Source organism: Natator depressus, chromosome 3, assembly GCF_965152275.1.
Source record: "Natator depressus isolate rNatDep1 chromosome 3, rNatDep2.hap1, whole genome shotgun sequence".
NCBI lineage: Eukaryota > Metazoa > Chordata > Testudines > Cheloniidae > Natator > Natator depressus.
In genome coordinates, this window is record NC_134236.1 from 148,374,646 (window position 1) to 148,400,736 (window position 26,091).

At 39.6% G+C, this 26,091-nt stretch overlaps 1 protein-coding gene across 9 annotated transcripts in view; it reads left to right on the forward strand.

The window, feature by feature from the left end:
- Positions 1-26,091, forward strand: part of LTBP1 (latent transforming growth factor beta binding protein 1) — a 366,969-nt gene that overhangs the window by 154,213 nt on the left and 186,665 nt on the right. For all 9 annotated transcript variants that reach the window (XM_074949024.1, XM_074949018.1, XM_074949020.1 and 6 more), the window contains 2 exons: positions 14,338-14,562; positions 23,482-23,759. In XM_074949024.1, the coding sequence (XP_074805125.1) occupies positions 14,338-14,562; positions 23,482-23,759 (503 nt within the window). The remainder of the gene's footprint in view (positions 1-14,337; positions 14,563-23,481; positions 23,760-26,091) is intronic.

Genomic DNA, 26,091 nt, shown 5'->3' on the forward strand with positions numbered 1-26,091 from the left:
CTCTGTCTGGGCCCAGTGGCTCGTATGTCTTTGGCACTTATACAGAAACAAAATTGCATCCTCCACCTAGCATGACTTCACATACATGGTGCATTCAAAGTCATCCCAATGGGAACGGAGTCATGCCGGCGGCAACAAGGAACTGGTACTTGGAAAAAATCAGGATTGAATCTCTGGTAACTTCACTGTTTCTCTTGTATGTGTACTAGTGACTCTTCTTATACCTGATATAAAAGATCATGAGAAGTAGGTTCCAGTCCTGCAGTCTTATCCTTCTGGGTAGCCTGCACTCTAGCAGAATTCCACTGACTTCCAGTGGGACTCGACGAAGGCAATACAATCCTTCCTTATGGATCAGATTGCAAATTTGGGGCCCTCTCTTGGAAAATTCTGTCACTGAGCCAAACACTATATGCCTTACTCATCTGAATAGCCCCAATAAATTTAGTTAAACTTCTTACATGAGTAAGGATAAAAGGACTTGAGCCAATGTATGCTAGTTTATTTTGTTTTTCATATGGCCCAAACCCTGTCAGCTTCCTGCCTATGATTAAGACACAGATCTCGTCCGATTATTCAAAAGTAGATGGCTCCTATTTTCTAGTCTAAACCTAATTTGTTACACATATGCACATTGTTTACAGATTACTTTGATCACTGGTCTACTTTTCACCAGCTCAGAGAGAGCTTAATTATTCATGGAGATAATGATCATCCCAGAAGTTGATCCTAATCCCATGGCTCTCTACTGAGGTTAAATGGAGTTTTAAATGTGTTTTAAATGGAGAATTTTATATTGGAGGGGGCAGGAGAAAAACTGGGATATAACATGCTTGAAGATACATTTTGGTTTTTTTTTTTATTATTATTTTATTTTGGTTTTTTTGTTGTTGTTGTTATTGCTTCTACAGATTATTTGAACAGAGGCTGTCTCACTCACGGCCATGCAGTGCAGATATAATACTACATTGTCACATCATAGTCATTGTTTCATCTGATTTTAATGTAATAAATGTTGTGTTCTACGTTGAATGTTGAATATGGCTGATAGAGAAACTTGGAAAGGAGTAATGAAGAAGAATGTTCTTTTTCAAATGGAAATTTTATCAATAATAAAAAGGGGAACATTGGACGTTTCAGGAGATTGGATAAGTTGCTCTTTGTTTTTGTTTGGTTAAATGTATTTTTTCAAGATTTGATCTAGAATGAAAATACCTCTTTACTTTTTGAAAGAATATTCTCAAAAATTTATAGTGCCAGGAAACTATAGTGCAGGGAAACTATATCTCTGCCTCTGAAAAAGCAAATAGGGAGATATTTTTATATTTAGGGAGCATGTTTTAAATTCATTTAATTTTACAGAATAATGTAATTATTATTTACAAAATAGTGATCATTATAATAGGGAAATATCTTCAGATTTTGTTCCATTAGTATATTAATCCACCTCTTTTAAAAGTATTTAAATTAATTGATCAGCAAATAGACACAAATACTGAATTTTCGTAGGTGCCTCAGCACTTATTCAAATCCCTCTTGAGTGCCACAGTGTTTGTGTGTCATGTGTCACTTTGTATTTGTGAAGGAAGAAAAAGGTGACAGAAAGAGAAGTCTTGTTTGTTTGAGAAGAATTCCACGAAAGCTACCTGCAAAGCCTCAGGATTCATTACAGGCATTTTTTGAGAATTAAATCCCAGTCATCCAGATAGTCGCAGTGTAATTCCCACATGAAATTATTTGCAAATCCAGGCCCCTAACAGATTCAGTGTGAATAGAGCTAGGCCAGCATACAATGCTTTTTGAAATCCTACCCTCAAAGCCACGCCATTCTTTTCTTAAATCACCTCACATGATCGTTCTTTATTAAAGTTTCCTCAGCTCAGGAAAGTAATGAGTGAAATTGATTGGGAGAAAAAATTAGATTGAAAAGTGTAAATGAAAATTCAGAATTCTTTAAGAAGAGTTTATTAGATGGCCAAAAAGCCATGATAACACAATCAGGAAAGAGGACAACTTTGGCTCAAAACTCATCCTGATTCAGTGGTGAGGTGAAGGCAGCAATTAGAAATAACAAAGGAATATATATAATATATAAATGGAAAAAAGGAAAATAGAATTCAATATAAATTGGAAGTTATAACATGCAGAATATTGGTAAGGGAAGCTAAACACATTAGGAAAAAATCTACATCTGGCAGGGCTAAAGACAACAAGGAGTTTTTTAAGCGTATTAGGAACAAAAGAAATCCTGGCAATGGTGTAGACCTATTACGAGATGGAGGTGGTAAATAGTTAAGAAAGCAGAAAAAGCAGAAGTAGTCAACTATTATTTCTCTTTTGTATTTGAATAAAGCAGGATGATGTATTTGTATTGCATGAGGATGATGACATACTTTCCAGTCCATTAGTAACTAAGGAGTAAGTTAAACAATATCTGCTAGGGATAAACATTTTATTAATGTAGACTCGGATAATCTCCACGCAAGCTCCTAAAAGAGTTGGCTGTGGAGACCTCTGGTCTGCTGAGGTTAATTTTTATTAAATGTTAGAATACCAGGGAAATTCCAAAAGACTGGAAGAGAGGTAATAATATGCCAATATTCAGAAAGGGCAAGTGGAATGACCTGGATAACTATAGGCTAGTTAGCCTGAAATGAGCCCCAGGATAAATAATGAAAAAGCTGATACGAGATTCAACTGATAGAGAGCTAGTAAATAGGAATAAAATTAATAGCAATCAACATAGTTTTAGGGAAAATAGTTCTTTTCAAACAAACCTGATTTCATTCTTTGATGAAATTACAAGTTTGGTTGACAAAGGTAATTGCATAGATGTAATATACTTAAATTTTTGTAAAATTTTTTTCTTACACACAACATTCTGATTCAAAAGTTATCAGTGGAACACATGTTAAATGGGTTAAGAACTGGCTAACTGACGGATCACAAAAAGTAGTTGTCAGTGGGGACTCATCATCAACTAGGGACTAATGGACTGGAATGTACTTCATCATTCCCATGTTCCAAGTGGGGTTCTGCATGGATTATTACTAGGCCTGATACTATTCAACATTTACATCAATGATCTGGAGTTACGTATAAAATCAGTGCTGAAAAAATTTGCAGATGACATAAAGATTGGTGGAACGGTAAATAATGATGAGGACATGTCAGTCATACAGGATGATCTGGGTCACTGGAAAACAGGGATGCTGGAACAATTTGTATAATGGGGGTGCTGAGAGTCACTGAACCAAACTGTAAACCCTGTATACGATGGAAGCCACTTCAAGCCATGGGGTCCTGCAGCACACACACACACCCCGCACCCCTAGTTACATCACCTATGCTGGAAAAGCTGAGCCCATTCAAACAAAATGCATTGAATACAGCCAAACACAAAGTTACATCTCTAGGAACAAGGAACTCAGGGCATATCTACAGAATGAGGGACTGTATCCTGGGAAGCAGTGACTGAAAAGGATTTAGCGGTCATAGTGGACAAGCAACTCAACAGTAGCTCCCAGTGTGATGCAGTGGCAAAAAAGGCTAAGGTAATACTTGGATGTATAAATCGGGATGTGGTGAGTAAAAGTAGGGAGGAGATTTTACCTCTATCTATGGCATCGGGGAGACCAGTACTGGAATATGACATACAGTTCTGGTGTCCGCATTTTAAAAAAGAGGTTGAAAAATTGGAAAGGGAGCAGAAAAGAGCCAAAACATTTATTTGTGAGCTGGAGAAGATGCCTCATAGTGACAGCCTTAAAGAGCTCAATCTGTTTATTTTATCAAAAAGAAGATTGAGAGGTTATTTGATTACAGTGTCTAAGTACCTTCACGGGGAGAAATCCCAGGTACTAAAGGGCTCTTTAATTTAGTGGAGAGAAGCATGACAAGAACCAATGACTACTGGAAGATAAGCCAAATTCAAATTAGAAATAAGGCAAACATTTTTTACAATGAGGGTGAATACTCATGGAACAAACTACCAAAGGAAGTGATGGATTCTCCATCACTTGATGTCTTCAAATCAAGATTGGATGCTTTTCTGGAAGATATACTTTAGTCAAACACAAGTTACTGGGCTTGCTGTAGGGGTATCTGGGTGAAATTTAATGGCCTGTGATATACAGAAGGTCAGACTAGATGACATAATGGTTTCTTCTGGCCTTAAACTCTATTAATCTATGAAAATTCAACCAAATGTCATTGATTTAGATTTTTAAAATGTAACTCTCAAAGCTTGAGGTGCATATTCAAATTAATTTTAAAATACATACAAAATTTCTGGTTGACTTTCTGACTACCTTAATTATCTTTTCCAATTTAGAGGCCCAAAAGTTTCCCCTCAATCTGCCCAACACCATTCTGCACACTTGTTAGAGAGAGCCTGGGAAAATAATTCTTAGTGTGTTCTGAAAGTCAGCAAACAGAGACTCTGCTGTACCATCAGTGGGTTAGAATGCCAAAGCCTCAGACCCTTCTCTGGTAACTTGCTTTCTCTACCCTGCTCACACATAAATCTGGGAGCTATTAGTTCATGTGCCTTATCTTGCCTCAACCACCACAATATGACATAAGGAGAGAAGCAATTTCTATGGCAATCTACAATCTCCCTAAAACAATCCTTTCACTGAAGCCCAAAATCCCTGTCAAATTGTAAAGTTCAAGGTGTTCTTTGGGGCAGAATCGCAGGTTCCACTCTTTGAGCTCCATGTTCACCTCTCAGTCATTAACAGAGACACGCTTGTAAAAGGGGGAGTTCTGCATCTGTGGCATATTTCCGCTTTCCCTCAGCGCTGAAGTTTCAGGTCTTTGGAGGTGCTGGGAAAGGGAAAGAGGTAGCCCTCCTAAATTCTCCCCAACAGCGTCCTTGAGCCCAGCTGTAGAAAAGAAAATAGTGCAACACTTTCTGAAAATATACATGGTTGCAATTGTAATAAGGCAGAGTTAAGGTTATGCTGGTTGTTTAAATATGAGTCAGTACCTTGTTTGGGAAATTTAGCCTTAGCGCTGCATGTCATGCATATCTAACATTTTGTTGCTTTTTTTAACACTAACAGTCTTGAAGTATAATGTCTACACATTTATCTTCACCTTTACAGGGGTTTGAATGTGTGTTGAGGGGAACTAATAAGTGATACCACTCCTGATTAATGTAACCATCTTTCTTTTTTCCTGTTTCCAGGCAAAATTTAGAAAATAATTATTTTATCTGTTTAAAATAATAACTTTCAAATGCCCAAAAAAGGTCTTTATATTGTAAAAAAATGATAAACTTGTTTCAGCACTACTCTTTGTGGTTAATTCTCTTGCTTTTTGCTCTGCTGTTTTCTCTCCTAAAACATGCATAATCATGACAGGACTGGCACCACAAAGCTTGTTGTATTTGGCAATAATTTGTTTTCCTTATCTGGATAAAACACAATACTGTGACATCAATGTTTACCCATTTGGGACTGGGATTGTTACTTTGTCAAACTGGTAATAAACATTGTTTAAATATGATGAAACGAATCATCAGCTGATATAAATTGGCAAAGCTCCAGTGAAGATGTGCTGATTTACGCTAGCTGAGAATCTGGCCCAATATCTATCCTCTTGTCCTTACCATATCAGCAGATTTAAAGTAGATTTCTTGTCTGACTTTAGTCTGTGGCCCAAGAAAATGTTGCGGTAGACTTTGTCCCTACTGGAAACATCTAAAGTACCTTCATCAACACATCATCCTAGTTTTAAGGATATCTCTAATAGCAAATCATGGTGTTCAATGTTCATATTCTCTTTTGAACAGCTTCTTGTTATAATTTCTGTGATCCTTCTGTCAGGTGGTTAATGGAAGCAAAACGGGCTGGGTTCAGTAAATGTAGGGTCCCTCTTCACCAATAATGTAACTGGTTTGAGCCGCCAACCCAGAAACCAGGGAAAACTAAATGCACCCTCTTGGGGTACAGACAGAACTTCCCCACTCGCAACCACTCTGAGAGGAGACAAATAAGGAAATCTTTATTAGTGGAAAGGGAACATAGTCATTAACTTGAGAAAACACAGAAACCGAATATATAAGTGAATAAAGAGTAAAATGCTCCTTTCCAGTAACTTTGGCAGTAGTCCATCTAATTCCTTTCCCACCTGCCAGTGAGAATGTCCCACAACAAACAGTCCATTGACTGCACCACTTCCCCCATCCAGCAAACCCCACTCACTGTTTGGATCAGCGAGTAGCAGTAGTCTGAACTGTAGGTAGATAGCCTATGCAAACAAAGCTGTCTATTGCAGCACTTTTCCCTTTTCACCAATGATGCGATATAGTTTTTTTCCCCCTCTGGTGCTTCTGGCCATTGGGCTTACATTTGGAAAAAATGTTTACTTCCAAGAATAATATTTGTTATATATTCACCTTTAAAAAATAATCATCTAGGTACTGCATTAAAACGTCTCTCAGAAAAAGAGTTTTGTCTATGGGTATGTTTTCACAGTAATCAGAAGCACAGTTGCAGCATGTGTAAACGTACCCGAAGCAGCTCAAGTAACAATAGCAGAGAAGCCACAGCAGCACAGACTTCAGCACAGGTTAGCCACTCTTGAATACATGCCTAGGATTCCAGGCAAGCTTGTACAGACTATGCTGAAGTCCCTGCTGCCATGACTTCACTGCTATTGTTGTTTGATCTAGCTAGATCAAAGCTAGATTGGGTATATCTTCACATGCTGCAATCACACCTCTGATTGCTGCGTAGACTTACCATTTGTATCGATTTGGGGATAAATACATGGGTGAGTCTAGAGATTAATGTACCATTAAATTGGTGCAATTTACTATTCCTTCTGTTCTCCCGTCTCCATACTTAGACTCTGTTAGACTCACCTAGATTAATTCCCACTCACCAGCCTGTAATAACCTCCATCTCCTTACCCATCACTTCTGAATTTGAGCCATGAGTCTAAGTATAAAGAAATCGAATATGGTGTAATTCGGCCTTTTGAGGGGTCAGAAGAGAGGAGTGTAGCAAGAAAAACAATAAACAGGGGAGTACAGGAATGTGAAATTTGAAGTATAACACCACCTACTTTAATTTAAACACCAAGGAGCCAGAAGGTATAAATTACACCTAGTTAGACTACCTTGTAATCAGAAAATGGGAATAGGTTTTGAATATAAAGGAACACTGAACCACCATACACATCACCTCTGACTTTGGTCTTTTGTCTAAAAATGTATGGTATGTAAAGAATTTGGGTTAGGGGAACTTAGTGCACACTGATTTGTCACTCCTGTTACAACAAGCTTCTCTTCCAGTCTATGACAAATTGCATTCATTGTATTTCTGTACTACTCCCTGTGTTTTTTAAGTGCTTAACAAATTTTCCTAACACAGGAGAAAGAATTACAAGCCTCCATCTCTGCATACATATTAGTGCTGGACAATTTGGAACCCTCAGAAAAAAATCTGCTAGTTTCTGATACATCCAATGGAAATACTATTTTTAATTAAAAGTATTGCAGATTTCTTGAGAGAGCCGGCCCTGCACATTTTATGCAAAGGACTTGGGATTAAGTACTTTTATAGGTGACTAAATTTAAGTGGTTGTTAACGTGTAAAAAGAAAAGGCAAAGATTAATGGGGAAGTGCAGGGCATTACCTTATATGTTTATTTGGAAAGGGACCCAAGGGGATGGGAAACTTTTTGACAGCCATCTTCAGCGAATTCTTTGTTACAGGCAAGGAGTTTCCATCCATGCTTAGGGCTTGATTAGGTAAGTATGAGCTATTTTCTGAGGATTAGGAGGAATTAGGTCCCAATAATTTGGTTTGTTGCACATTATTTTGATTGGATTAAAAATTTCAAAGTTGACTACAGTATTAAGTTTACTTGGAACTATTTAGAGGAGTTTAGAGTCATGAAAACAAATTAGATGATGTAATTGAAGTGACAAACTAGGTCTCAATTGTTTTATACCCTCTGTGCTCACGATTCCAGCCCCTTTGCTTTGCAAATTATGCCCACAGCAACTTTACCAGGATTTGTCTCGCAAATACTAAAGATCTCCCAGGCCAGGTTTCTCTTTCTGCCACTTGTCCTGGCTCAACGAGACACAAGATGGAAGGGTCTCACCAAATCTTCTATGACTGGCTGATTTTGAACTGTGATTGCCCAGCCAGAGCACTTAGTAGCACTCACAGAAATCAAAGCCAATTACCACTGGAGGATCAGGAGAGTATTTGTAATGTTTGCCTATTCCCAAACCAGTTTTAAATTAAACCTGGTACCTTTTAAAGTGATAGATTCGTTTATGAATCGAGCACAAATCTTGATTTGCTCCATCCCATAGTGATGGATCATTAATAGATGTTGGACAGTTTTGGCACCTAACTTGGTAAGTGTATATTTTGAAACAGGTAGTTTATTTTGCAAATTAGTCTCTCTTTCTCTCTTCTTTTCCCCCTTGCTTGTGGGTTATCTGTCACCAGACTGAAATTTCTTCTCTGTTGTTTTATACCCCTGTTCATCCACATTGTTATTACTAGACTATAAATAGCTAGGTGATTCCATTATTACAGTGAAGATTTTCCTTTCCTTCAAATACAATTATAACAATGAGCCCAGGGATAAACAGGTTATAGTTTCAAGAGGTCCTTTGTCTGGATGTTGCTCATCAGTGATTATGCAAAAAACTCAGTGTTCTGTTTAAGTTCCTTAAGCTTAATGGCAAAATAAAACTAAAAAAGTGTTTGACCAGAACGTGAGCTGTTCAAACAAATACTGGCTTCAAAATCAGTTTATATTTGCAGAGGTCTCTTCCCCAGGGCACTTCGCTCTTTATTAACCTGTATTTCCCAGATGGTTGAAAAAGAAGAGGCCAGAGTAGCCGTTTCCTTTCTGCTCCCTCCAAGTACCTCCTGTCCTTTTGAGTCCTCTTTATCCACATGATAATCCTGTAATTCCAACTCTGCAGAAATTACAGCAGCACTGGGCACCCTATTCACAAAAAACAATTAATTAACCAAGTGAAGTATGTTAACAATTAATTAACCAAGTGAAATTATACAACCAGTGTTTTATTTTAACATATTTCACTCTACAGATTGCTTGCAAAATTTTGGATTGCTCATAATGAGTATTTCTTTGACAATTCTGTATTTACCGTTTGAAATTTAAGCTGTTTTTATAGTACCCACAAGTTGTTCGGTGTTTTTCTATGAGGAGCATAACCATTACAATTTTATTGCAGATGCAAATGCTAATGATTAAGAATTCAGTTTTCACAAACTGAACCAGGTCCTCAGCAGATGTAAATCAACACAGCTGCACTAAAGTTAATACAGCTACAATAATATTCACCTGCTCAGAATCTGGTTCCATCATAATTTTTAAATTTCTAAGCATTATTGATAGTACCAGTAAATCTGGGTAAATAAAACAAATCAAGAAATAAATAATAAACATTCTGCAATATTTGCCTCCTAGCGCTTGCGTACATAGCTAGTTAGGGTATGGCAAGCTGGGGTGTGAATATACAGTGCACTAGCCTGCCCTGCGCTAACTAATCAGGTGGGACCCTGCTACCGTGCACTTAAGAACTTTTAGTTCATGGCGCCAGGGCCCACGTGGCCAGTTAATGTGTGGCATGCTAATCCGCAGTACATTTATACCTCGACGTGTTACGCGCTTACTAGCTATGTAGACAAGCCCTTATTTGCTGTTTCAGCAACATTCCTGCCAGCAAGCTTGCTTGCTATAATATTCACAGAAAAAGAACATGAAAGGAGTAAGAATACAGTCTAATTTGTTTTAAATATTCAAACAAATCTTCGCAAATAAATTTTCTGAGTATGTATCCAACTCTATCCAGTAGGCTGGAAGTTTGCAAGCCAGCAATTCTAGCACAGCCCTCTGATGGAAAAAACGACCACCTTTCTGCTCACCCGCTATTTTCTCAACTGACCACCTTCTAGAGAGAGGAGAAACAAATTAAAAACTCTCAGGTTGCTTACCTTCCTGCACTCATTCCCATCAAGGAGAGCACAGAGAAGAAAAATATTCTAAGAGGCTTTATGCCAGTTTCCCTGGATCACTTTTATATAATGGATCTCCTACCTGATTCTGGGAAATAAATCTTCATACCTCCCAGTGAAGTCAATGGCAGCTATGGGTTCTCAGCACCTCTCTGGACCAGGCCTTAGGTTTGTACATGAGTTGGATTTGATTTCCCATGAGAGAGACTTCTGAATGGGAAATCTGAATGGGACATTTGTGGTTTTATAGAAATTCCAGAGTTGGGATGGTCTAGACACTTTCAGGTTCGGGACAAAATTTCTAAAAACAGGTGCCCAAACTTAAGCTCTAAATAGTTGGTGTGATTTTCAAAACTACTGAGCAACCAGGTCTCACTGCCATCAATTATGTAAGTGGAGTTTGGGTTAATTATAGATTCATAGATACTAAGGTCAGAAGGGACCATTAGGATCATCTAGTCTCACCTCCTGCACAACGCAGGCCATAGAATTTCACCCACCCATTCCTGCAAAAAACCTCTCACCTATGTCTGAGCTATTGAAGTCCTCAAAATCGTGGTTTAAAGATTTCAAGGAGCAGAGAATCCTCCAGCAAGTGACCTGTGCCCCATGCTACAGAGGAAGGCGAAAAACCTCCAGGGCCTCTTCCAATCTGCCCTGGAGGAAAATTCCTTCCCGACGCCAAATATGGCGATCAGCTAAACCCTGAGCATGTGGGCAAGATTCACCTGCCAGATAATACAGAAAATTCTTTCCTGGGTAACTCAGATCCCACCCCATCTGACATCCCATCACAGGCCATTAAGCCTATTTACCATGAATATTTAATTACCAAAACCATGTTATCCCATCATACCATCTCCTCCATAAACTTATCGAGTTTAATCTTAAAGCCAGATAGATCTTTTGCCCCCACTGCTTCCCTTGGAAAGCTATTCCAAAACTTCACTCCTCTGATGGTTAGAAACCTTCGTTTAATTTCAAGTCTAAACTTCCTGGTGGCCAGTTTATATCCATTTGTTCTTGTGTCCCCATTGGTACTGAGCTTAACTAATTCCTCTCCCTCTCCAGTATTTATCCCTCTGATATATTTATAGAGAGCAATCATATCTCCCCTCAACCTTCTTTTAGTTAGGCTAAACAAGCCAAGCTCCTTGAGTCTCCTTTCATAAGACAAGTTTTCCATTCCTCGGATCATCCTAGTAGCCCTTCTCTGTACCTGTTCCAGTTTGAATTCATCCTTCTTAAACATGGGAGACCAGAACTGCACACAGTATTCCAGGTGAGATCTCACCAGTGCCTTGTATAACGGTACTAAAAACCTCCTTATCCCTACTGGAAATACCTCTCCTGATGCATCCCAAGACCGCATTAGCTTTTTTCACAGCCATATCACATTGGCGCCCCATAGTCATCCTATGATCAACCAATACTCCAAGGTCCTTCTCCTCCTCCATTACTTCTAATTGATGCGTCCCGAGCTTATAACTAAAATTCTTGTTATTAATCCCTAAATGCATAACCTTACACTTCTCACTATTAAATTTCATCCTATTACTATTACTCCAGTTTACAAGTTCATCCAGATCCTCCTGTATGATATCCCGGTCCTTCTCTAAATTGGCAATACCTCCCAGCTTTGTATTATCCACAAACTTTATTATGAACCCCAGCAACACAATTATGCTGAATATATTAATCCACATTACTTAAAGTTGAAATATGGTAATAAAAGTATCTGTATCCTACCTTTGAGAGGGTATTTTTATGATTATTGATTATACTTGATTATTGTCCTGAGTATCCTGCACTTTGTTTTAACTGATGTTGTCTTGCACCGTTCATTCTTTAGCCTGATTTAGAAATATCATTTTGTGAATATCAAGAAAAGGAAAATAGAAGTTGTTAGATGAATTTATTGCAATATGAACAATGCTGCTTGTAACCTTAGTACTTTAGTTTGCCTTTTAAAAGCCTATGTAAGTGGAGGAACCCAACAATTTAAGATGTGAGTGTGAGTCCAGAATCGGCTCTCCGTTACACTAATCTCAATCTAGAATAGCTCAACTGACTTCAGAGGAGTTACCATAGATTTACTCTGGTTTAACTGAAAGCTGAATTTGCCCCATTATTTCATTACGTAAAGAGACAGAACTGACAAGAATGACAGGTTTCTTACGGCTTAGGAGCTCCTCAGAGAGAATACCAGTTCCCACTTTCTGGTTTCCCAGAATGCCTCTCTGCTGATGCCGCCTTACAGAGAATTGTATTTGGAATTTTTCACTGTACTCCCTTGTGATCTAAAACCAATATCACATTAACATTGCACACACTGCCTCATTGTTGCAAAATATTTTCAGAACAGTTATTACTTATTCAAGAACTCAAACATGTTTCTATTTTAGGCCCCAATCCTGCAAAGGGATCAGAACATACAGAAACCTGGGGTCCCTCTGATGTCATGCTATTGCACTAGAAGTGTTAATTTTTGGCTGCTCACAGAGAAGCTGATTTTTTTAAGAAATGCCAAAAACCTTTAAGAGGAAAAGCCTTTTTTTTTCCCCCCCAAATTAGAGACAATTTTGTGTGTTTCAGTCACTGCTCAAATCAGAAACATTTCTCCTTTCTTTGAAATGACTACTTTTTCTGCAAAGAGAGCTGTTTTTTCCAGCTAAGCCACAACAGTTCGCTGGTACACACCATAAGGCATGGGTTAAAGCAATCAGTATTCTGAGAGCTGCTAGATCTTTTTATGCTCATTTATAGTGCTACAGTTTTAGTCCTTTTATAATCAGTTCCTATAAAATGAAAACGAGATAAGCAGACAACAGTTATTAAAAATATATTTGTATAATAGAATGGAAAAACATTTTAGGTTGTTTACATTTGTATGTAGATATAGTAATACCTATCTAATGATTAGACAAACAAGTTTCAAATCCTGTCAATATTATGTGGTTATACTTCCGCTAAGAGCCAATCCAATTGCTTATTTTTCCAGTGCTTTTTATACTCCAAATTAATTACGCAGCTCAGTTGGAACTCCTGAGACTTCTAAATCGCCTGCTTTGTCTTGTTACAACACACAACATGCACATTCTTTTTCTGATACTGACCTTTTATAGTAGCCGTAAGATAGCAATATGCAGTGGTTGTCAAAAGATTACACCACTTGGATTAGTAGGGACAATGTACACATATAACTTGCCACTTTCTGTAGCTTCCAAATTACCTTGTAATTCAATACAATCAAACAGTATAAGTCTAACAAAATATTAAGTTGTAAAAAGAAAAATTATGGCTTACAAGTGAATGCTATATTATCTCTCCAAGAATCTTATACTTATGTAAAAAGAATAACACAAATGGCTTTAGCTTATCCTGAGCAACATCATTTCGTATTTTCTGCTTGATTTAGTTTCTGAAAGTTTTTACAATACAGCTAAACTATAGTAGATTCTAAAACACTCTGCTCTATTTTTAGAATGGAATGAACCTCAGATATAAAAGACCATTTATTGTTAAATATTCACTTTTATGGCTTGGAGATTTAATTTTGCACTTAATATTAGTGTTTTCTATGTTTGATGATTTCTGATAAATTATAGAGACATGAAAGTACAAGTTGGCACAGAAATAATCAGCCATAGGTAGGTATTTATGTAGGTGCTAAAATATTTTTATAACGTGGAACTTATGTTTCTGAGATTATTGGAATAAAACTAGTTGGCATTTTAATTATCCTAATGGATAGTTATAAATATTGGCTCATGTCAGAAAAAAATATATATATAAAGCTACCCTGAATAGGAAACAAATTTTCAAAGAACAACCAGAGCACTGAGGGAAATGAGAAATTCACCCCCAGCATTGTCTGATCTGACAGGGTTTTATCCCTTTCTCCAAAGGGGACACAGGCCTCAGGGTTTTCAGAAAGAGCTAGATTTTCCAGGAAGTAGTACCCACACACAGGGGTTTACACAAGGGATGCTTCTAAACATAGCATTCTTTTTGTCATATGGTGAAATATAATCAAGTAGGGAAGAAATACACACACTGTGCTTGATGTGAAGCGAGCCAAACACGTGAACCACACAGAGGTAATAAGCAGGGTGCTTGTGTGTGCCACTAAGCACGTAAAAACTTGTCTCAAATGGACAGCAATTCCACAAATGTCAGAAGAAGGAAGGCCCAGATCTCTCCCTTCTCTACTGCTATCAGTAGCACCATGATGTATATTCAGATAATGCTAAAAAATAATGGCAGCTGAAGAGAAATTAACATCTCTGTATTTTTCCGGTTTTTTGCCTTTCAGTTATTTGTCATCTTCCGTGCATGAATGGTGGCCAGTGCAGTTCTAGAGATAAATGCCAGTGCCCTCCTAATTATACTGGTAAACTCTGTCAAATCCCAGCGAAGAATGCCAATACTCCAAAACTTTACCATCAACCACAGCAGGCAAGCAAGACCATTGGATCACATGTCATCCACTCTACACATACTTTACCACTGACTATGCCTGGACAGCAAGGAGTAAAAGGTAACGTTTTTTTTCTCTCATGGATGCTTTTCCCTTTGGAGCTAGTTTTACTTTCGAATTGTGGCTGTCAGACCAGTAATGATAATGACATCTGTCTATACAGTTTGAATCTAGATACCACAGTTTGACTCCAGAGCCTACCCAAATGATTGGAAGTTATTTTCCTTAGATGGTTGGAATAATAAGAAACACAATGTTATTGAAATGAGTTTGATAAGGTAATTTTACTTTAATTCATGGTAGAATTTAGTCCAGATCACAGAATTAAAAAGGGTGCCACATTCTTTGATATAACAAAGTTCCCTCCTGTCAGGTGCATAGCCAGATTTCACATGGGGAAGGACAGAAGACACTGTTCCAGAACGCAGTCTGTAATTTACCTGTGACTGTTAAAATGGCAAGCTATTAAGTTCCCACTAGTGTGGGACAGAGTGTGGTTGCCTTCCAACATAATTAACTTGATTTTAAAATGAAAACAGAATCCATGTTTACCCTTACAATTTGCCTCTCATTCTCAGTGAACTGTTGTATGCAGAGGTTTGTTTTTTGTTTGTGATCCTTTTAACTTACAGAGGCCAGCATATGGAATATAAATATCCCTTCAGGAGTTAGAGAGTATTTCAGTTAAATACAACAATATTTCCAGTAAGGTTGATGAAATCACAGATAAGGTGCTACTGCTATCTAAACACTGAAAAGTATTTATTTAAAAACAGGATGAATCTGAGAAGAAAACCAGTAATCTTGCCCTAACTAAGAGATCAGACTCACTTTCAGCCTGCTAGCTACAACTGACGTGTTGAAGATGCTTGACATTGTTTGATAAAAAATTAACTCAAAGGATTATTTATCAGTCTGTTTCATCCATGTTTGTTTCTGTTTTTGTGGAGAGTCCCACAATTAAATTCCACAGTTCAGTAATTTAACACTAATTTTTTGTTTGTTTGAATAACCAACCTGATTTTGACTATAGTTGGTAATATACAGCCAACTTTTCCATGTGGTTGCAACTGAATTAATACATTTTAAAAATAATTTTCTGTTGGGATTAGGTGTTCACAGTTACTTTCTGAATCGCTTTGCTAAAAACAAACCCAGGTTAATTGTATCTTTATGGCAGGCATAATCTAACTTAATAACTCTATTATCGAAACAGGCAATAGCTGTGTAAGAAATACAAGTAGGCATCTACTAGGAAACATTAGAATTACAAGTTTCTCTTAAGCTCCATCTCCATTTTTCAGTAAATCAGACTCTGCGGGACTGCTACCAAATCTATTGGAAAACAGGTTATTTTACCAGTGTGGAAATTCTAGACCTTATCTTGTGCTACCAAAATTACTTTGAACTTTTCTTTTAAACAAGAGGATCAAACTGCCATATACTTAATGTGACTGAGGCTTATTATTGTGAGTATTCCATTAGAGGTTAAGATATCCTGTATGAAATGGTGACCCATAAAGAAGAATAGCTCTTTTTATGTTTGGCCATAGTCATCCTTCAGATTTAATGTACAAGTCACTAGCTTGAAAAGTACAGCAAATTTCTTACTTATGTGAGGAATTTTCCTACCCCTTTGGAAGGAAGCTCCCCATCAAGGTCATCACCAGTCCCATTGCCTTTGCCTGCCATTTCCATGTCCAAGTGAGGACATCGACCAATGGGGAGAGGAATGCTCCTTTTCTGGATAAGAGGATGAAATATATCATCCGTAAGAGATTGGCAGAAAGCAAAGTTTAAGAGTGCAGCTAGACAGGAATCGAAGACCTGGAGACAGAGTGTCTTGGGGATAAACATTACCTGGGAGGAAGCACTTTCATCTTGATTTGTCACAGTCTTGAATTGGCTGAACATCCCTAGCAGATCTAGATGGATTTATAGAAGCCAGCAAGGCACCTAAGTCAACATCTGCCTGCCGAGAACTATTGAGTCAGAAAGAAACCACAATACTAGCCTGAAAGGAGTGTTCACTCGCAATGTATTCATGTAAGTGAACCAGTTTTGTTTGCCAGAAATAGCCATGTTGTGTTGTCTTCCTTATGTAGTGCAAAATGATATTAAAATAATTAGAGCATGGGTTGTAGCCCACGAAAGCTTATGCTCTAATAAATTTGTTAGTCTCTAAGGTGCCACAAGTACTCCTGTTCCTTTTGCGGATACAGACTAACACGGCTGCTACTCTGAAACCTGTCATTAAAATAATTGTATCAATTCCTAGTCAAAAGATTTTTCTTCTGGCAACATTTTCCCCTTTCCCTGTGTGCCTTGACTACAATAGACCTCTTATGGCATTAAGAAGTTATGACTATCTGATACCAAGTGGGGAATTAAAAACCAGTAAAGCCATGGAGGCATACTTGCTGGGTTCCCATCAGGGTGGATTTGATTTAAATTACTAGTCAGGAAGACTTGATTTAATAATGGATTTCTACATAAAAATGCATTCTTGTTGGTTGTTACCAACCTGAAGATCCTGCGTGTTCAGGCATGTTCCTTTCATCATAATCAAGGCAGCTTCCTCCTAAGAAGGAACACTTGTCATGATGATGTTACATTCGGGCAACCAGGCCTTACATTTCTTTGTTGCACTGTTTGCATTTTGCACGCATGCTTGTCTTACCCACACGTAGACGAACTTCATTAAAATATTCCCAAACTGGGTCTCTTTTACGGCCTGCTGCCATTATAGATTTTCCCTTCCAGTGAGAGAATGGTATGGTAGATCTCAAATCAATGAAGGCTACACTCAGAAAGACCTCAAGACTTCTGGAATATGCTGCTCAAACAGTTTCACTTTTGTTTCTACTGCCTTTCCCTCCCTTCTCACATTTATCTCCAGACTTATTCTCCTTGTCCATATCTATTCCGCCCCCAACAATCTTCTATTCATTGAACTTTTTGAAACTTTGCACTTTTAGAGAGAGGTAAGGGATTGACTCTGTATACACAAATTTGCAGAGAGACAATAGGGTTGAGGTCTGTTATTTTTCACCTCTCTATATTGTTTATTTATTTAAAAACATTTTTGCTATTAACAAGCATGTTGTCTCTGGAAACACAAATCCACAGTTTGAGAACTGCAAAACTAAGCATCTCTGATGGTATCTTCTAGACTGAGCACTGAGTCCCATTGGGTAGATAGAAAGATTAACCTAAATAATCTATCCAGAAGCCCCTGGATCCCCATAAGATTGGGTTCCTAATCCATGAACTATTGGAACTCATTCATAAAACTTTTCCTAAACATTACATGAATATCATAGAATCATAGAATATCAGGGTTGGAAGGGACCTCAGGAGGTCATCTAGTCCAACCCCCTGCTCAAAGCAGGACCAATCCCCAGTCAAATCATCCCAGCCAGGGCTTTGTCAAGCCTGACCTTAAAAACTTCCAAGGAAGGAGATTCTACCACCTCCCTAGGTAACGCATTCCAGTGTTTCACCACCCTCCTAGTGAAAAAGTTTTTCCTAATATCCAACCTAAACCTCCCCCACTGTAACTTGAGACCATTACTCCTTGTCCTGTCCTCTTCTACCACTGAGAATAGTCTAGAACCATCCTCTCTGGAACCACCTCTCAGGTAGCTGAAAGTAGATATCAAATCCCCCCTCATTCTTCTCTTCTGTAGACTAAACAATCCCAGTTCCCTCAGCCTTTCCTCATAAGTCATGTGTTCCAGACCCCTAATCATTTTTGTTGCCCTTCGCTGGACTCTCTCCAATTTATCCACATCCTTCTTGTAGTGTGGGGCCCAAAACTGGACACAGTACTCCAGATGAGGCCTCACCAATGTCGAATAGAGGGGAACGATCACGTCCCTCGATCTGCTGGCAATGCCCCTACTTATACATCCCAAAATGCCATTGGCCTTCTTCGCAACAAGGGCACACTGCTGACTCATATCCAGCTTCTCGTCCACTGTAACCCCTAGGTCCTTTTCCGCAGAACTGCTGCCTAGCCATTCGGTCCCTAGTCTGTAGCTGTGCATTGGGTTCTTCCGTCCTAAGTGCAGGACCCTACACTTATCCTTATTGAACCTCATCAGGTTTCTTTTGGCCCCATCCTCCAATTTGTCTAGGTCCCTCTGTATCCTATCCCTGCCCTCCAGCGTATCTACCACTCCTCCCAGTTTAGTATCATCCGCACATTTGCTGAGAGTGCAATCCACACCATCCTCCAGATCATTTATGAAGATATTGAACAAAACCGGCCCCAGGACCGACCCCTGGGGCACTCCACTTGACACCGGCTGCCAACTAGACATGGAGCCATTGATCACTACCCGTTGAGCCCGACAATCTAGCCAACTTTCTACCCACCTTATAGTGCATTCATCCAGCCCATACTTCTTTAACTTGCTGACAAGAATACTGTGGGAGACCGTGTCAAAAGCTTTGCTAAAGTCAAGAAACAATACATCCACTGCTTTCCCTTCATCCACAGAATCAGTAATCTCATCATAGAAGGCGATTAGATTAGTCAGGCATGACCTTCCCTTGGTGAATCCATGCTGACTGTTCCTGATCACTTTTCTCTCCTCCAAGTGCTTCAAAATTGATTCCTTGAGGACCTGCTCCATAATTTTTCTAGGGACTGAGGTGAGATTGACTGGCTTGTAGTTCCCAGGATCCTCCTTCTTCCCTTTTTTAAAGATTGGCACTACATTAGCCTTTTTCCAGTCATCCGGGACTTCCCCCGTTCGCCATGAGTTTTGAAAGATAATGGCCAATGGCTCTGCAATCACATCCGCCAATTCCTTTAGCACTCTCGGATGCAACTCGTCCGGCCCCATGGACTTGTGCACGTCCAGCTTTTCTAAATAGTCCCTAACCACCTCTTTCTCCACAGAGGGCTGGCCATCTACTCCCCATGTTGTGATGCCCAGCGCAGCAGTCTGGGAGCTGTCCTTGTTAGTGAAGACAGAGGCAAAAAAAGCATTGAGCACATTAGCTTTTTCCACATTCTCTGTCACTAGGTTGCCTCCCTCATTCAGTAAGGGGCCCACACTTTCCTTGACTTTCTTCTTGTTGCCAACATATCTGAAGAAACCCTCCTTGTTACTCTTGACATCTCTTGCTAGCTGCAGCTCCAGGTGCGATTTGGCCCTCCTGATTTCATTCCTACATGCCCGAGCAATATTTTTATACTATTCCCTGGTCATATGTCCAACCTTCCACTTCTTGTGAGCTTCTTTTTTATGTTTAAGATCCACTAGGATTTCACCATTAAGCCAAGCTGGTCGCCTGCCGTATTTACTATTCTTTCGACTCATCGGGATGGTTTGTCCCTGTAACCTCAACAGGGATTCCTTGAAATACAGCCAGCTCTCCTGGACTCCTTTCCCCTTCATGTTAGTTCCCCAGGGGATCCTACCCATCCGCTCCCTGAGGGAGTCGAAGTCTGCTTTCCTGAAGTCCAGGGTCCGTATCCTGCTGCTTACCTTTCTTCCCTGTGTCAGGATCCTGAACTCATCCAACTCATGGTCACTGCCTCCCAGATTCCTGTCCACTTTTGCTTCCCCCACTAATTCTTCCCTGTTTGTGAGCAGCAGGTCAAGAAAAGCTCTCCCCCTAGTTGGCTCGTCTAGCACTTGCACCAGGAAATTGTCCCCTATGCTTTCCAAAAACTTCCTGGATTGTCTATGCACCGCTGTATTGCTCTCCCAGCAAATATCAGGAAAATTAAAGTCACCCATGAGAACCAGGGTGTGCGATCTAGTAGCTTCTGCGAGTTGCCGGAAGAAAGCCTCATCCACCTCATCCCCCTGGTCCGGTGGTCTATAGCAGACTCCCACCACTACATCACTCTTGTTGCTCACGCTTCTAAACTTAATCCATAGACACTCAGGTTTTTCTGCAGTTTCGTACCGGAGCTCTGAGCAGTCATACTGCTCCCTTACGTACAGTGCTACTCCCCCACCTTTTCTGCCCTGCCTGTCCTTCCTGAATAGTTTATAACCATCCATGACAGTACTCCAGTCATGTGAGTTATCCCACCAAGTCTCTGTTATTCCAATCACGTCATAATTCCTTGACATCACCAGGACCTCCAGTTCTCCCTGCTTGTTTCCAAGGCTTTGTGCATTCATATATAAGCACTTGAGATAACCTGCTGATCGCCCCTCATTCTCAGTATGAGGCAGGAGCCCTCCCCTCACAGACGTTCCTGCCTGTGCTTCCTCCCGGTATCCCATTTTCCCACTTACCTCAGGGCTTTGGTCTCCTTCCCCCGGTGAACCTAGTTTAAAGCCCTCCTCACTAGGTTAGCCAGCCTGCTCGCAAAGATGCTCTTCCCTCTGTTTGTAAGATGGAGCCCGTCTCTGCCCAGCACTCCTCCTTCATGGAACACCATCCCATGGTCAAAGAATCCAAAGCCTTCTCTCCGACACCACCTGCGTAGCCATTCGTTGACTTCCACGATTCGACGGTCCCTGCCCTGGCCTTTTCCTTCCACGGGGAGGATGGACGAGAACACCACTTGCACCTCAAACTCCTTTATCCTTCTTCCCAGAGCCACGTAGTCCGCAGTGATCCGCTCAAGGTCATTCTTGGCAGTATCATTGGTGCCCACGTGGAGAAGCAGGAAGGGGTAGCGATCCGAGGGCTTGATGAGTCTCGGCAGTCTCTCCGTCACATCGCGAATCTTAGCCCCTGGCAAGCAGCAGACTTCTTGGTTTTCCCGGTCAGGGCGGCAGATAGATGACTCAGTCCCCTGGAGGAGAGAGTCCCCGACCACCACCACCCGCCTCCTTCTCTTGGGAGTGGTGGTCGTGGAACTCCCCATCTCAGGACAGTGCATCTCATGCCTTCCAACCAGCGGAGTCTCCTTCTGCTCCCTTCCCTCAGACGTATCATCTGGTCCACTCTCCGCATTATTGTCTCGTACTGTAGAATTAGAATTTATAATCCCTATTCCATGATGAGATATCTTTGAGCTATAATGTATCTTAATTAAAACTATCTTTAGATAGGTTTTTTCCTCAAAAAGCATTTTATCAAAAAAATCCAATTTAAATTTTAAAAAATCTGATTTATTTTTTTTTAAATCACTGATTTTTATCCACCCTGGTTCCCATCAGCTAATTCCTGGGAACTCTGCCTACCCTAAAGCTGTGGCTTCTCAGACTTAAAAAGAAAGCAGAGCAATAACTGAAACTACAAGGCTGCTTCTTTTAAGTAAGATAGACTGGTTACACTGAAAATGCCTGTCATAGGGTACTCTAGAGAAAAAGAGGTGGAAAAGCAAACATAATTTCATTTAAAAAAACCAAAAACCTAGACTAAACTAACTAAGCCTTGTGGGAATTAGAGTTTTAGCAAAGACACATTTAACCATCAAGAAGAGCTGCTGCATCTGCTGGAGACAGGAAAACAGCTAAGTAGGATCAGCTAACATCGTTTGTGGAGACAGCAGTGTTACAAGACTTTTGTGTGCTCTTGACTCCTTGTCTGGCTGGCCTTAGGAGTGCATTAGGGGAAAGTACATTTAACAGATGCTGAAAATATCATCCCAGATACAAAGACTAAATATTGAATTCTAATTGTACTATGGCAACTTAAAAAGTAAGTGTTTTTTTTCCAAATTTTGTGTTGAACTGCATGTATCAAATGCTTTTATTTAATAACCCAAATGGACGTAAGGCTCATGAACAGTCCTGAAATTGTTTTCTTGGAAACACAAAATTTAGAGGTGAGAAAATACTTAATACCTACCTACAACATAACTATATTTCATTTGAGAATATTGTTTATACTTTTCAGCTTTCCTGTGTATAATACATGAGAACTGTTTTACTTCACACTATATTGTATCCAGTCTTCAGCAGGTCATTCACCACAACATTTAGCCTATCATCACCAGTGCTTGCAGGGTTTAGCATGGGTGGCACACAGAGATGGTTATTTCTTCTTCTCCTTCTCTTCCCCATGGAAAACTTTAGAGTTTTGCAAGAGAGAGTATCCCTCCCCTCATTAGGCTAAGCCCCTTTGATGCTCCTAAGTAATTGTAAGAGTATTCACCTTCTTTGATTTTTAACTTGTAAAATGTAAGGAGGTGAGTCTATTCTTAGAGAGTTACTCTAACTGTGAATTCTTAAAGTGGATTTAAGATTGGATTTAAAGGTACACCAAGATTTTATAAAAATAATATTTAAAATAGGTTAAGAACCCAAATCAATAATGGGTTTGGGATTGTGAGACTGGTTTAATATCCATGTAATTCCATTGATTTTAAGAGAGTTACTCCTGGTTCACATTGGAATAAGTGAGTGGAAATTCTGAACCTATGTGCACAGACTTAAAACTACAACTCCATTCAAAAACCAAGTATTTGAAAAGTAGTCCCTCCTTATTTGACATATCCTTAATCCAGAGTTCAATGAAGGGAGTGGTTTTTTTAGATATTTGGGAGGTCATCAATGGTTTCATGGGCAAATTCAGGACTTGGCTGGTATACCAAGATGAAATGATGAACTCTGAAGCTTTCTCTATGTTCCAAAGAGAGAGAATGGATTTGAAAAATAGAACAAAATTTACTATGTATCCAAAAATAACATAGTAGAGTTTGAATTCTGGGACTTAGAATGGGAATTTTTTTTACACAGTCTGACCACAAATATTAATGTCACACCAGCCAGCTGGACACCTACCTTACACTGTAGTTTTTAACATTGTTTTCTATAGAGTCTTACTTTTCTGTACAAAGAGTTTGAATTCTCTTCCATTCTAAACCACACACTCTACATTTTAACTTTTTTCTATATTTCGGCTTTATGTATATTTTTTTTTCATTTTTTTGGATGTCATATATAAATTTTAATTTAAACATTAATACTAAAGAACTGTTGAAGATGTTGGGTATTTTGGTTTAACATCTGTTCTCGCTGCTTTTTTCTTTGTTTATTCTTCCAATTATTTTAGTGAAGTTCCCCCCTAACGTAGTGAATATCCATGTGAAACATCCCCCTGAGGCCTCAGTACAGTTCCATCAAGTTTCAAGAATTGACAGCACATCAGCAGGACAGAAAGTGAAAGTACCCCAGCCAGGACATCCCCAGGTCTCTTATCAAGGTGTTCCATATCACAAGACCCAGAAAGGATATTCTACTTACCCACATCAGCAACCCATTCCTCATGTGTTTCCTGTTTCTGCTAAAACTCAGCTTGGGCGCTGCTTTCAGGAGACTATTGGGACACAGGTAAGAAATATTTGCAAATATTTTTTGAGATGGGAAGCTTTAAAGCAGTATTATACAACACTGAAAAATGTTTCATTGATCAGCAAAGAACGCCTCAACATTCTTTTTTTCCAAAAGAGATTTCACCTCACACTGCCTGTAGAGCTTTGTTTTGCAAAATAGTGCTAATTGTTCACACCTCCTGCTCTTTTCTGAGTGAGCGCCTTCTCCTGCTGCATATCAGCGTCCTTGAAATATGGCTTTCAGGCAGGGCCGGATTAACCTTTTGTGGGCCCAGTGCCAAACATATTTGTGGGCCCTCATGGAGGCAGTGGAGCATGGCGCGGGGAGGTCTTTCTTCTCCCTCTTCCTCCAGCTAGTCCTGTAGTTCAGCCACAAGTTGGTGTTTGTGCTTAACCTTACTTGATGTTTAGTTTGTAAGGTGCACTAAGATTTAAAGTTTGAGAGCTGTGTATTTTACATCACAGGGCCATGCACTCGGATGACTGGAAACATTTCACAAAATGTGTTGATAAGAAAGTGTCGGTGCAAGAAAGAAATTTGCTTATCTTGGTGGATCAAGTCATCCATTTGCAGTATATCCATGCTGCATCTGCCACTCCAGATCTCAGACAGATCCATGTCTGACTTTGTTTTTAGCAGATCTTTCTGCTTACCACTGTGGGCAGCTAAACTGGATTATGCCTTGGCAGAAGCCTTTGCAGTGAATGCTTCTCCAACAAAAGAAGGCGGGGGAGGGTGCAGGACAAAATACAGTTTTTTACTTACTTCTGGGCAAAGAAAGTGAAGGTGCAGACACTGTGGAAGCTGAGGTAGAAAAAAGATTTGAAGAAAAATGAGTGTCATTAGTTTGGGCCTATTTAGCACTACTCATTTTAAGGACCACTCTAAGTTTAGTTTAGAGAAGGGCATATGGACCAAATTCATTTTATATTTATTCACACTGTCATGATATACAGTATAAGGAGGACAAACATGCCCTACATTATTGTCTGATTATCAGATTTACTCCTCTGTTAACATGGTTTATTTCTAAGGGCCAGAAATATGATAGGAAGGTGCAGGCCTGGAGCATAGGCAACACTTCTCAGACAGTTTAGGGGCATGCTATACTTGTAGAAATGCTATGTTTGTACTGGGGTATGTGTTTTTTGTTTGCCATCATTGCATATTTTATGTTTACAAATTAGGGCTATATTCTGTCTGTAGTAGTTGGAGTGGAAGGCATAAAGAGTCCACTTGAGGCCTGCATAAGGGCCAGGTAGAATTACAGGCAACAGAGCACAGGAATTTGTTCCTCCCTCTTCTTTTTGTGGTGTACAGTGAGGGGAAGAGATGGTACATACCAGTGCTATGGTGTCTTATTTACCAGCCAATGGAGGTTAGCTCTTAGATTGGTGTAGCTGCTCGCACCCTCACCCTACATGACTGGGTGCTCCACAAGGCATTCTGCTTGTCTGAGACATACTCTTCTCAAAAAGAAAAGGAGTACGTGTGGCACCTTAGAGACTAACAAATTTATTAGAGCATAAGCTTTCATGAGCTACAGCTCACTTCATCGGATGCATACAGTGGAAAATATAGTGGGGAGATTTTATATACACAGAGAACATGAAACAATGGGTGTTACCATACAGACTGTAACAAGAGTGATCAGGAAAGGTGAGCTGTCACCAGCAGGAGAGCTGGGGGGGAGGAGGGGGCGCGGGGAATACAGACTAACATGGCTGCTACTCTGAAACCTGCCATATTCTTCTCAGTACTCCCTGAGGAGCAGTACCTCTCTGCACTACCCCTGCACGTGGGCAGTGCCTCCCAATTTATACTGAGATATGTTCCTATTTCTCCCAAACTTTATTAATCCTTTTAGTGCCAACCTTGGGAAAAAGCCTAATGCAGCCTGAGAGAACCTTTTTGTTTTGAAGAATTTAATTTATAGCTGGAATTGTAGAGCCCAACTTTCAAAGGAGCCAAAAGCAGGCACTAGGACCTACCATAAATTTGTTAGGTTCAGACAGGTCTGTAATCTAAAAGGAGCCATTTATTTTTTATTTATTCAATATTTGCTTTGGTAAATGTGATAGGGCCTCTCTATATGTCCATGGAGGTTTCCAAACTGAGTTTTCTTTATTAATACTAGCATGTAATAAGTCCTCAGTTAAAATACTTGCGTCTGCGCTGGATAATTTCTGTATTCTTGCTTTGCTTAACAATTGTCAGTGTTTGTGTATTTTCTTGCAGAGTGGCTTTGCATAGTTGGCTTTAGTACTCTAAAAAACTTTATTAATTATTCTGAGATCAGGGGTGATTTTACTGTCTGCAAAAGAGACGG